The sequence below is a fragment of the Phalaenopsis equestris genome, unplaced genomic scaffold (genome assembly GCF_001263595.1).
Source record: "Phalaenopsis equestris unplaced genomic scaffold, ASM126359v1 Scaffold000121, whole genome shotgun sequence".
Lineage (NCBI taxonomy): Eukaryota > Viridiplantae > Streptophyta > Magnoliopsida > Asparagales > Orchidaceae > Phalaenopsis > Phalaenopsis equestris.
The window spans coordinates 295296-309275 of NW_018164563.1; the positions used below are offsets into that span (position 1 = coordinate 295296).

The 13980-nt window shown below is 32.1% G+C and overlaps 1 protein-coding gene across 1 annotated transcript in view; it reads left to right on the forward strand.

The window, feature by feature from the left end:
* The window catches only part of LOC110021071 (exosome complex exonuclease RRP44 homolog A), a 51424-nt gene that overhangs the window by 12004 nt on the left and 25440 nt on the right, over nucleotides 1–13980 (forward strand). Inside the window, exons 12-20 of the mRNA XM_020719404.1 lie at nucleotides 4800–4925; nucleotides 5007–5059; nucleotides 5163–5269; nucleotides 5538–5592; nucleotides 5695–5794; nucleotides 5874–5985; nucleotides 12238–12358; nucleotides 12769–12828; nucleotides 12913–13018. Of these exons, the coding sequence (XP_020575063.1) occupies nucleotides 4800–4925; nucleotides 5007–5059; nucleotides 5163–5269; nucleotides 5538–5592; nucleotides 5695–5794; nucleotides 5874–5985; nucleotides 12238–12358; nucleotides 12769–12828; nucleotides 12913–13018 (840 nt within the window). The remainder of the gene's footprint in view (nucleotides 1–4799; nucleotides 4926–5006; nucleotides 5060–5162; nucleotides 5270–5537; nucleotides 5593–5694; nucleotides 5795–5873; nucleotides 5986–12237; nucleotides 12359–12768; nucleotides 12829–12912; nucleotides 13019–13980) is intronic.

A 13980-nucleotide genomic window follows, 5' to 3' on the forward strand; every position in this document is an offset into this window, starting at 1 on the left:
TATATATATATATGTATATATATATATATATATATATATTCATAATGCTTGATTGTTCTCCTTATTTTGGATTGATATATTTCTAGAATTCGGATTTCTATTGACCCCATAATTTTATTGGTGACAATGTTTAGTGTATTGTCGTGTTTATGATGATTTCGCATGATGTGTCTCAAGATTTGCAGAAACTTAGGTGTTCCGCTTATAAGGACGGGATTTTTTTTGCATCCTTTTAAGATTTTTTTTTATTATACATGAAGTGTGTAAGCTAGTTATACTTTAGCCTTTGTGTAACATCAAAAACAACTTCATTGTAAGATGTTTAAATCTACTGAATTAAGGCTTTTATTTAAAAAAAAACTTAAAAAAAGAAATTCTTAAAACCATAACTAAATCTTCAAAAGTTTTTTAGTCCTGCTGCTGGAATGATATCAATGAATTAAAAATTCTGTTGAACTACTTGTTTTGCTAGTTATAATCTCTAGGATATGTAATGGTCATGATATCGATGAATTCAAAAAGGCTTCATATTTTTAAAGTACTTGGCATCTGATTTCTTTTACAACTGCATATTTTATTACTGCACACAATTAAAAGATTATAAATGTCAAAATGCATAATCACAGGGCTTGGTTTAATGAGAACAAATTTTGGTCCCTCACGTTTCAGCTATGATTCGGAATGTCTTATTCTTGATGCCTCTTTTCGACTTGAAATCGATGAACTGGTCATCTGTCTTGGTAATATTGGTTACTTGTTTGCTTTCATCTGTGCAGAATTTACTTGCATATTTGTTTAAGGTTAATCAGTGCAATATAATTGTTGTTGATAGATGAAATATGATGTTCTTATGGCATTGGATTGGCTGAAGTCAGTATACAAACTTATTGTTCTGCTTGGTGGCAATCTATTGTTTTATGATATTTCAGTTTCAGCCTTTTTCTCTTGCCTTGATGTTATTCTCGGTTACATTTTATTGTTTGATTATTTCTCATGAAGCTCAATGAGAGTCTATTTTTAAATTCTAGGAATAACAACTGTATATCCTTTGATTCTGTCATGTGAAGTTCAATTTGAGTCCATTTTTTAGTAGCAGGAATAGCAACTATGCTTACTTTTAGATGATAAATGGAAGTTATACAGAAAATTTCAAATCCTTTCTTTAATGAAACTTAAACGAAAAGGTTCAATAGGAATTATTCTTTTTGACTATCTTTATGTGTTCAATGCACATACATATGGAAAGTTAAACTAAAGCCTTTTTACAAGAAGATAATCCTTCCATAGCAAATGCTACACCTCTCACTACCTATTGAATGGTGGAGATTTAAAGTGGCTTTACATATTTAAATATGTCATGTATTATCACCTTTAGCTTTATCCCAACTATTTTAGGTTCGCTTTAAATCATAAATTTTCGTTCCTCATTGCTGAGTGGTTATGGCGTTAAACCTATTTTTTTGCAAATCATTTTGAAAAACTTCTATCCATGGAATGAAGCTATCTCTTTTCTTTTTTCAATCCTTTAATACTAAATTTATCTACTCATATAAGGGGTGCTTACATGTTTGAACGTCTTTAATTTATTTTCACTCGCTTTACTTCATTAGATGCCACCTCAACCTTCCTTCTAATATAATTATCTCTTGATTTTTTTCATTCTTACCTTTTAGCAGATCCATCTTAATATCCTTATGTTAGCATCACTCATCTTGGATGTCAATAACTTATAGCGCAACCTTTAGATCTATGCAATATCATGTCCTAATCTTGATTTTATAGATTTTGCATTTAAGCTTTCATGAGGTCCTTTTATCACATAGATATTACAAGAAACTTTATTTTAATCGTCCGTTTTAACTCAAAAGGTTTTATCATCAATTACATCTCTCTTTTTTTGTATGATAGATTGAAGATATTTTAGCTAATTATGTGTAGATGTCACTTTATTTTGTGTTAATATTGAATAATAACTATCAATATCATATTTTCTAAAATTACATATCTTGTATTTAATTTTGATTCTATTATTTCTAAAGTATTTTTTTTCTAAACATTTCCTTCACTAGTTTAATTTTTTTCTTGTTAGAACTATATCATATGCAAAATACATGTATTAAAACTTCTTATTTTGAATATTCTTTTTAAGCATCTTTATAATCACATAAAAATATATACGCTCAATGTTGTTCTTTGATTTAAACTTATGGTAATTGAAAGCTCTATGTTCACTCCATAATTATTTCTAATACATAATATCTTTATAAACATCAATATATATTTGGCACACAATTTTTTTGTCTTAAAGTTCACCAAATAAATTTTTTTGGTTGATCATATGCCTTATTAAGTTCCACAAGCATTATTTTTGAAAATATTTTTTTTTGTTTTTTTTACTTTGTCAATTATTTTAACAAAAAAAAGTTTTCATAATTGATCTTCCTAGCTTAAAACCTTTGGTTAGCAAAATTGGTTTAATTTTACAAAGCATACTTCTCATTACTTTTTCCCATATCTTAATTGTATAACTCTTAAGCTTGATTGCTCGATAATTAACATAATCTCAAACATCATCTTTATTCTTGAATTTTGGTGTCAAACTTCTCCAATTATTTTACATTCTTTTAGTTCTTAAAATTTTATTGGAAAAAATTGTTATTCACCAAATCACTGCAAAAACTTTCCTAACTCTCCAAATCTTACTCGGTATTTTATTTGGAATTAAAGCCATATATTTATTCATCTTTTTAAAGCTAACTCCACCTTTTTTTTTTATTTTGAATTAGTCCGTTCTTTACTTCATTATATTGTTCGTTTAATTTTTGCAAAATAATGTCTTCTTTAAATTTCTCTTTTAGTAACTTCTCAAAATAGTGCTTTGATTTTTCCTTGATATCTTCATATTTATCTGAGATCCATTTTTCTTCACTTTTAATTATTCAAAATTCCTAGATCTTTTTTCTCTTGGCCATTTTGTATATCTACTTTTCTCTTTAGTATCAAGCGTATTATATAAATCATAAATATTTTAGCTTTTACTTGTTAATTTCTTTGCATGTTTTCTAGCTTTCTTATAGTCATTATCAGTCTCAATAGCATTTAGTTTTAATCACATCTTAATAACATATTTTTTTTCTTAGTACCTTCGCGCTTTGCCACCAAACTATTTTGTTAATGTTTGATCTATTTTTACTCTCCTAAAATTTTTATGTCAATCCTCTTAATGAAGTGGCCATGTTTTTTCACTTCAAGTCTGGATAATTTGAAGCAATCCAATTTACCTTTCTTACTAAAATATCAACAAATTATCACCATTTTAAATTGATGAATTTATTTTGGGCCAATTTTATTTATTTTTTTAAAATATTGTTATACTCTTATTATATAAATCCACAACTGGTACCTTGTGCTGTGTTATCAAGTTTTCTCATGGAATCGGTCTTACAATCTTTACAAGAAAAGCTTTTTTCCCTTATAAGCAAGAAAATCATCTATTTCCCTTATTTTTCTTTTCTTCATTTAGTTTCTTATAAAAAAATTATATTTAATCTAAAGCTTAGATAACTTGAATTGCTGTTCCAACAAGCTTGGGACAGAGTCTTCTATGCTTTGTTTGTTTGTGAGTGTTTTTCAGCTGTACATAATATACAGATCAAAGTATCCTCAATGGATAGTTACATATATGCTAAAGATGGTGAATTTCATTTCAAAATGTGCAAGTTTTTAGATGATTTTGAATTAAATATGAGTTAATAATATTTTTGCGTGTATGTGATGATTATGATGTGTGAATTCTTGGGTAAAACTAAACCTTAACAATGATTTCTTTGTCAATTGAACATCCTCAACTTTCTTAGAGGTTTAATCAAATGGTTAAATCATCATGAACTTTTTTAAATTTTATTCATATGTAATGTTTATATTGTACTAAGTGCAACAACATGATATTGAGTTTGAAGAGTATATAAAATATTAGATGCAAAAAATAAAATTAAGGGCAATGTCATTCTCTTTGAAGGAGCAAAGACTATCTCTTGCTTTATATATGTAGATTTTAATATACACACGTGCGAAGCAAAAGAAGAATTTGATACAGAGAAGGGGGGGGGGGGGGGGGGGTATTTTTTTATAGGCCATTTATGAATGAAAGAGGCATGGATGTATTATTGTTATCACAATTTTTTGGCTATACACGATTGAAAATTTTAAGGATCTCCTTTCTGTTAGATTTGGTGTTTAAAGACTTGAATTGAATATTAAGGTCTTTGATTTTATTGTATCGGTATAGCATCATCAATCAGATAATATTAGAAGAGATCTACGTTTGTATGCTTGACATTTGAATCTAATTTCGTATTGCAATAGGATAATGATGATTTTAAAATTTTAATCTTATTTGGATAAGTTCACATTTAAATTTAAAATTAGTTTAGATAGGACATAAGAATTGTCGCTTAATTTGTTTCTTTTTATTCTTTTGTTTTAAACTTACCTAGGTTTGGTATGATAGACAGGATTTCTTTTTTTAATGATTTTTTTTGGGTGCTAGATTAATGTTTGCTATTATTGCCTATAAATAGGCTTGAAGTCCTGCATTAAAATCAATGATAATCTGAAGTTCTTCGTGAACACTTTTTCCTTACTTATCCCTCGGCCGCCAGTCTTTCGTTTCTTTTTGGTAGCATAACATAATATTATACCAAATGAAATGGAACCAAAAGCCCCTTAACGAGCTTAATCTTGCTAATGAGAATTGAATAAGATTACATCCATTGCTACCCTTAATCATATTCGATCAGATATTGCCGATGTAACGAATTTTGTTCATCCTGGAACTCCACTTGACGAGGAAGCTGCACAGAGGGGAACATCTGTATATCTTGTTGAAAAGAGAATTGACATGCTTCCAAAACCATTAACTGAAGGTATTTCTGTATTTTTGTTTTGAAGGTCCTTGACTTATTTTGACTTTTTATTTATATGTTTATTACTTCCATTTATTGCAGACATATGTTCTCTTCGGTCAGACGTAGAAAGACTGGCCTTTTCTGTTATTTGGGTATGTAATTCTAAAAAATTTATGATAGTTTGAACTACTTGGAGTTGGAAGTATCAGCTGATGCATATTTACAGATATCTGATAGATTTTCTGGGAATTGCAGGAAATGACACCTGATGCAGAGATTATATCTACGATATACACAAAAAGCATTATCAAATCCTGTGCTGCATTATCTTATGTTGAAGCTCAAGCCCGAATGGATGATAGGTGCATTTCCATTCTCTCTCGATTTGCTTTTTATTAAAAAATGGACTCTATTTGCAATTTTGCCCTGACAAGCATGTTAATGGCTACCGTCCCTGGGACCTTCTTATGATGTCAGCTGCACTGATGTTCTTTGTTATTTTTGGTTCTGAATTACAGAGGACTGCAAATTTGATAACCTTTTTGAAACTAAAATTATGGTTTATGTTTTGCCACACCAAGCATTACTTTTTCTAAGTGTTAATATATATTTTTTTGTGGTTTTTTAAAGTCGCATGATCGATCCATTAACTACTGACCTGCGCAACTTGAATTCATTGGCAAAGGTTAGCCAATCTTCTTTGTTACCCTTTTTATTTCTTTTTATTTTTTCTGTTTCAGGATGATAATAAGAAATTTTCTTTGATATTTCTAATATTAAAACACAGATTATGAGGCAACGAAGAATTGAAAGAGGAGCCTTAACACTTGCTTCGGCAGAAGTTAAATTCCAAATAGATACAGAAACTCATGATCCTCTGGATATTGGTATGTGATTTTATCGTAATCACTGCTAAATATCACTATATACTTCCATATTGAGCTTAGCTTTAATATTTTTTGGCAGGAATGTATCAAATTAGAGAGGCAAATCAGATGATTGAGGAATTTATGTTGGCTGCCAATGTTTCTGTTGCAGAAAAGATATTGAGACATTTTCCATTGTGTTCTTTGTTGAGGTCTGCCTATGAATTCTTTCTCCTTTAGCATCATTCACTTGTTTTGCAATCTCTGTGTATCAGATTTTTACTTTTCTTGAACATTGTTTTTGTCATTTCTATTCAAAATAGAAGATTTAATTGTTTATTTGGGCTGATGTTTCTATAGTAGGATACGCTCTCTGCAGGAAAATTTGTATTGATATTATATTAAGATGATATTCTTCACTTAATTGAAAACTATTATAAATGAAAATCTGCTAATAATGGCTAAATTTTTTTTATGTTAATCATTTTTTTTTTGAATAGTTTTATTGGCTTGGGAAACAACAAACTTTTTTTTGAGCTTTAAGTGGTAACTGGCTAATAGCAAACATCATATGTTTCTTATTTATTAACTCTTGAAAATGGAAATATACACTCTACGAAAGTCCAGGTCACCCAAACTGGAGCAGATTTTTATGAACTAATTATTGGTTAAAATACTTTAATACCTTCTAGAGGATACCAATCTTGAATGAACTATGACGCTCTTATGTTTTATTTATATGAAGTTTGGTTCATACATGTTTATGGAATTTTTTTAATAAATGACCTTGTCGTAATGAGATTGTTGGATTCCTGTTAGGTCTATTTTTTCTATATTTTGTAAGTTTTATTTGATAACTTTCTAATATCTATCATACACCTATCTATTTGATTTATCTTCACGGAGTGAAACTACATATTTTTTTAACTGAGGGTCTGTTTGGGGCAGTTGCAACTTATTAAAATACTGCTGTGCAAAAGCTGCCGCCGATAAGCTAACTGTCTGTTTTTTTTTTGCGGTTTTGCAGCAACCGTTTCTGAACAAATGAATTTACAACCCCTGTAATATAGTGCTATTTATAACATAACAAATTATGCTTGCACATTTCATACTTGAAAATAAATTTCCAGTTTGAATGTAACAAAATAAAAATTGACACTTCATAAAACAGTGAGTAAAACAACAATCAAAATTAAAAATAGAACTATTAAAATAATAATTAATAATATGTAATAATATGATAATATATTTTTAAAATGCAGTTGATTATGTTACGAGAGAATCCTTCTCCAACGAAACTCTTCATGCCGATAAGCGGTGGATTCTTCAAATCGATTAGCCCACCTAAAAAAGTTACATTTCATTGTTTTATACCTTGGACATCTGTAAAATAGTCTCCCATAGCCGTGTGACTGTCGCGAAGCAAACAAGGAACATTGTATTTCACAGTACAGTACAATACGCTAGTTACTAGAAGTCTTCGAGCTTATCTTTTCAGAAGGTTTAAAACCACAAAACACAGATCCTTAGATGCAATATTAGTAATAAAAAGTAGTAGAACCACTGAATTCAAGTTTGGTGAAACTGTGAGGTCTCCGAGAACATAGTGCAAAACAACGAATTTGTCACTACAACAAGACAATAAACCTTAAAAAAAGATTCTTGGTTGCCTTTAAACTACATAATATATATCTCGTATGTGTTACATATGCATATCACAAAAAAGACCATCCAGATGAACCTCAAAATCCATAGAACTGAAAAAAGAAGAGAAACTCGGTTGCCTTATTGAGATTGCATACATGTCAGGAACCAATAACAACATGCATGCCATCCAGAAGAACCAATGTTGAATATTTCATCATAAATCTCCAAAAATAAAAATTAAAGCTTGCAATAAAACTTACATTAGATATTATACCCATGGTTACCTCATAGGCCATCCAAGTATGAAAAAACACGTGCAAAAGTACGGGAAATAATAGTTTTTTCACATTAAAATTCAAAATGTAACTCGTTGCATAAACCATCAATACAATAAACAATAAATATTTTCACAATATTTTGTAAATAAAGTAATAAAAAAACATTTGATCGTTCTATTCAACCACCAACGATGACATCTGTAATTCACCATCTCAACTCTATCATCCTCATGCACCCTCTCCGTCTTGGGAGCAAGTCTCAGACAAATCACTTTCAGCCTGTAATAAAGATTGTCCTAAACGATATTCATATGCTTTAGTAGGGGCATGTGAATAATTTTCATCAGCCTATTGAAGTCAATGTTACTGCGTGAAGGATGTCACCGAATGTAGTTGTGAGGAGTTATTGTAGCGACCACAATCTGCACTTGTTTGCTAAGCAGATATGTGGGCATATCCGCAAAATTACCCATTTTTTTTTCGAACTCAAATCGTTCTTTCAATAACCGCGTAAGTGTCTCTTTTTAAACATCTATTTCGTACGTCGAGTAATATTGCTAACTATTTAAAAATAAAAAATGTGGTATTTGGTATCAATAAATGGTTCTCTATAGGAGATACCCAACATCTATAAAATAATATTTATCTGATATAAATATAATAATTAATATTGTAGTAGAAGTACACTTCTATTTATTTGGACTCAAGCAAACTTGAAGGTGGTTGCAGAAAGTTGTATTTCTTAGTTACTTGACAATTTAAATATCGACTGTCGTGTGCACAACCTCCCATGCAGCCATAACAAAGGTGAAACACATGTTTAAGTCACATATAACAATAACACTTTATGTTGGAGAACCGTATCGCCCGATAAATGCGATCTTTTTACTGTCTGACACGTGCATCCACGTGTTTCATCCATCAATCGCTCCAATATAATTCTAAAGCATTTGACAAAGATAATCAAATTACATTGCTCAACTGAATTCAAGAAAGTATGGATGTATTAATTTACCCTAAAATATGATATATAACGTTGGTCCTATGAGATCTCTATAGGGGTCCTCTGGAAGATCGGGTCCTCAGGCTTGATAATTGCTAATGATAAATTGACCAGAACATTCAACTCAATTAAAAAATATCTACTGATTGTTTTCAAAGAATGTTGGAATCGTTTCATGGCTCTTCTCATAGATTCATCTATGATAAAATATAGTTTTGTTAACACTTCTCTGGAAGTCATACCGAGGAGCCATGAAGTCTAAATATGGGTTGTCATACGTAACATATTGTTAAACCTTGTTGGGTGCCCTATAAGCAATTTATCAACCCACTTATCGCCAATGCATGCAGTTGTCATGCAAGGAGAATGAGCAATATATGAGTTTTAGTACTCATACTTCAAGCATAACATTGTTGCAATTCTTCTTCTGCGTCTTTTTCTTTCCATGTTATTCACTATTTATTCAACTAACACATTAATAATCATCGAGTTAACTACTACCAGAACATGATTTTAAAGAAACAACATTCATAACGAAACTTTGAATAGAAAATAAGAAGTTGCACGATCAAACTTTTCTCATGAATAAAGAAAAGTTTATTGTCCAAGCTAGAAAACCAAAGCAACCTAAAGTAGTATAGATATTGTCCAAATGAAGAACAAATATGAAATGTGCAACAAGTAAAAAAGAAATTCAAGCTCCCTGATTATCATGAAAATATCGTAAATAATTGCCTCTAAGGTCATCATCATAAAGAACTCTCTCTGGGTCGAAACTTCAAACAACTTCATAGAGAATAAGTACAACATCATGTCCTTGTAAATTTCTTGAGTTGCTTCTGGAATTCACATTACTTGTTGAATATAAAGTTGTTTGTGATGTGTCAAGATCATTGATACATGAAACAACTAACTGTGAAATTTGGCTTCTAATGAAAACAATATTTTTTTTCTCAACCCTAGGACACTTAGATCGACTGGTAGATTCAACTCATTGAGGTTAGGGTTGGGGTCTTCAATGGAACCAACTGTTAGATCAGCATCTACATGCTCAGGTATTCCAACAAATCCTCTCGCTAGGGGTGCTTGCTTGATTGTCTGTGGCAACAACTCCACCAAATATGCGATCCAACTTTTCTTCATGCTCAGGGTCAATACCGCTGAACTTTAACTTTTTTAGCATTTGGAACGACCTACCTATTATTGGGTTATTCACTTGATGTAATTGAAAAAAAAAATAATTGGTAAAGGACTTCACGTATCATAAATTTTCACTTTCAATCTCTCGACCCTCCATTCTTCTAAAGCATCGATGGTTCACTTTATCAGGTCCCACTCCAAGCCTGTGGATCTTCGCTTTAACTCTTTTCATATTTTCTGGTTTATCCTTAACTGTTCCCACTTGTTGTTCAATTTTATTCTATCATATTCCCTTTCATGTACTCTCCCTGGACTTCTTTATTATATTTTATCATCCCTCATTGTTAAAATATGTGGTTAGCGTATTTCCTAATTCTACGTCTATAAGAGAGATGTCACAAAATATTATTTTCACATATTTATCCCACATGGTAGAAAACCAATTTCTTTTGTCTTTTACATGACGATACTAGCATGAAAAAGAACCAAACAACCTAAATGTTTATTAGAGAAAAAATAAAAGTGTTATTTAAAATATCACAACTCAAAAAAATAACTGAAAGGAAAATCAGAACAAATCACGAACACTACCACTACAATATCACCAAAAAACTACCACCTGCATTCACACACACACACACACTATTATTTCACCACCAACATATCACCAAAAAAGTACCACCAGAATCCACACACACACACCCCATTTTACCATCACCAACAACCACACACACCCACACACCCCACCTTGTCACCACTACCATATAACCATAAAAAATACCACCAACATCCAAATTCACACACCACAATGTCACCACCACCATAACACCATAAAGACTACCACCAACATCCACAGACACACCACCACCATGTCACCACCACCATATCACCATAAATACTATCACAAAATCCACAGACACACCACCATGTCACCACCACCATATCACCAAAAAACTACCACCACGACCAACATGGTAAAACATCACCATCAACAACGCCACCACTTACGCCATCACCACCAACAAACCACCACTTTGACACAAAATCACCATCAATAGCACCACCACCGTGGCACAAGAGCATCATCCACACCACCACTACAAACATCATCACCAACATAACATTGTCTAATCCAATAAAGAGGGCAACCACCAACAAAAATCATCCGACAAGTAGAGCTGCAAGTCTGCTCCAATTGAATAAAAAATAAAATAGCGGGAAGAGCCCCAACTGAGCAAGTTGCATGCAACAAAAAAAAAAGAAAAATTCTTTCTAGCAGAGGCCGACAAATTGCAAAAACCAAACCATAGACCATGAATTACGAGCATTGGCAAAGGGCCTCAAATCATCTCCTTCACACAAACCATTTCAATGTATAGCAGAGAGCACAAGAAATCACAGAGAAACTCACAGAGCCCTTCCAACTGACAGAGGCCAAAGCCAAAAATGGTAAAGGCCGCATGGGCAACGAAAAAGAAAACCAAAAATCACACATACACGAAAGTCAAATATTGCAAGGAGCTAGCCATACAAGGAAAACTTCAAGCCATAACATAGAATATCAATGATAATAACTTAGGGTAGAGAATACTATAACGGGAAATGGTATAGTGCTGTTGAAACAGGATGCCAGAGAGAAGGGAGGAACGAAGTAGAAGAGAGATGCCACCAGAACCGTTGACTAGAGTTAGGGGGGACAGAAGGAGGAGCTAGGGCAGACAATCATGAGAGGAGCTAGGGGACGATAGTAAGGGGTCACAGGGTCGAATAGGGGCAGCAAAATAATTTTTCGCTAACAAAAAGCAGGATGCGGGGTCGAATTTGTGGCCCACTGTTTATCAAATTATCCAAATAAGCTGTCGCAAAACTTTTTTTAAAAGCACCAAACCACGGTTTGAAGCCGTGCTGCAGCTAAAAAGCCGCCTCAAACGCACCATGTGTTTCTGAAAACTTCTAGAAGTTGTTAATTGGGTTCCCTGCTCAGTCTTGCTCTTTAATATGGTTTATTTCTTCGGGAACTAATTTCTATTTTTAGTAAAATTTAAGTCAGGGGCTTTTTTTTAACGTACATACCACTTATATGAATTTTTATATCCAACACCTACACTTTTATTTTTACATGTATAACACCTTCTCATATGCTTAGAAAGGTGTATTTTACTTTTTGTAACGTAAATTAAGTGGCATTTTGATGTGATATGAATGGTTCTCATGGTATAAATGTAAAAAAAAAAAAAAAAGGTTATGTACAGATATGTAAATACATAGGTATTGGGTGGTATGTATGTAAACGCCTCTTTAAGTTATTACTAGGTACTTGGACATGTTTACTTGGTTTCACCTTTTTAATTCTTCGCTTTGTGAGTATATAATCGGGACGTGTAATGTGCCTGTAGACGCCACCCTACTCCAACCAAGGAAATGTTGGAACCATTATTACGCACCGCAGCAGCTGTTGGCCTTCACTTAAACATTTCATCATCAAAAGCACTGGCTGATTCACTTGATCATGCTGTGGTAAGGACTATTTTTTTAATTCTTTTTTTCATTTCTTAATTCTTTTTTTTAAAATTTATTTTCGGGGTATTTACTTACATACAAGCGAATTCCTATGTTTATACATTATCTAACACCTAAACTTTACTTTTTCACTTTATGCCACCCAAATATTTCATATCGCATCAGAAATACTATCATTTTAACATTAAAAATGTGAAGTACACCTTTTCATGTATGGGTAAAGTGACATGTATGTAAAAATTGAAGTTTTTGTGTTAGATATGTACATAAGTAGGAATTGAGTGGTATGTATCATATCATCTTACTTCTTATATCATTCTTAATGAGCGCATGTTATACATAAAGGTTTCTGCTATTTATTGAATTTAGTTCTGACCATTTGCTTTGTATTGTTTAAAAAATTGCAGGGTGATGATCCATATTTCAATAAATTGATCAGGATTTTAACTACTAGGTGCATGACTCAGGTGCATAGCTAAATCTTCAAATGTAAGGCTATTGTTGTAACATTAAATACAGAGGATTTATTAAATTTTTTGAAATACATACAGGCCGTTTATTTCTGCAGTGGTGATCTGACCTCTGCTGACTTTCACCACTACGGACTTGCAGCGCCTCTTTATACTCATTTTACTTCTCCCATTCGGAGATATGCAGGTTAGTTGGTTGTTTTTTGTTTTCATATCACCAGGGTTAAAAGCTGCGAGCAGCATTTACATAATTTTTAATTTGTAGATTATATTGAAGTGGAGTATGAATAGTATAATAAGTTGAATGTTTTCATGATGAATTATTTAAATTTAATGTGTCGAGTCTTTCTAATTGACCCACCAATCAGTTATTGAACGAAGACGGATTAGGTCTCATTAGCCATATCCGTACTGGTAAGATTGCAGGTTGTCTTGGCTTTCTAAGTTCCAACATTATTGTTTTTTGATTTGGCGCTTCATTTTTTGTTTTTTGGCTGAATTCTTTCTGTATTAATTGCTTGACTCTTCATTAGTGTGACACAACAACGGAGTGGAATGCATGTTGAGGGTGGGGGTTATCAAGTGCTAGATATGGATTAATGGCCGTTCAATTAATTTCTTAATCTTTAGTGAATAATAGGAAATTAAAAGTGACTTGTTCATTGCATTGAGTGGATGGCCATTGGTTGATATTATTGTTGACTCTTAATTTCGGAGCTAGAAATATTTGACTTACATAGAGCTCGGCATCAATACAAGGATGAAGAAAAAGTTTTATTGAATCTCCTTCCCTGTCTAGCTTTGCAACATCTTTGGCGCTTTTTTAGAATAGGAACTCTCATCTCTTGCTCTAAGCTACTTGATCCCTAAATTTAAGTCCCCAAATCATTCTATGAAAAACCTTCATATAGATAGAAATGCTGGCTACAATAGGAAAAGTGGTTAAAGCATTAATAATAAGGTATATCATCAACTTTGATGTTGAGTTGTTTACAGGAAATCATGATTACAAAATACAAGCCAATGATGTAAAATTTAACATCAATTTTGTCTCATTTGACATCAGGTTGAACTTTTAAATGTTTGACAATACTCTTCTCAATCACAAAAGCACTTGGTTCTCGGGTGTTTTTCAAGACATTTTATGAG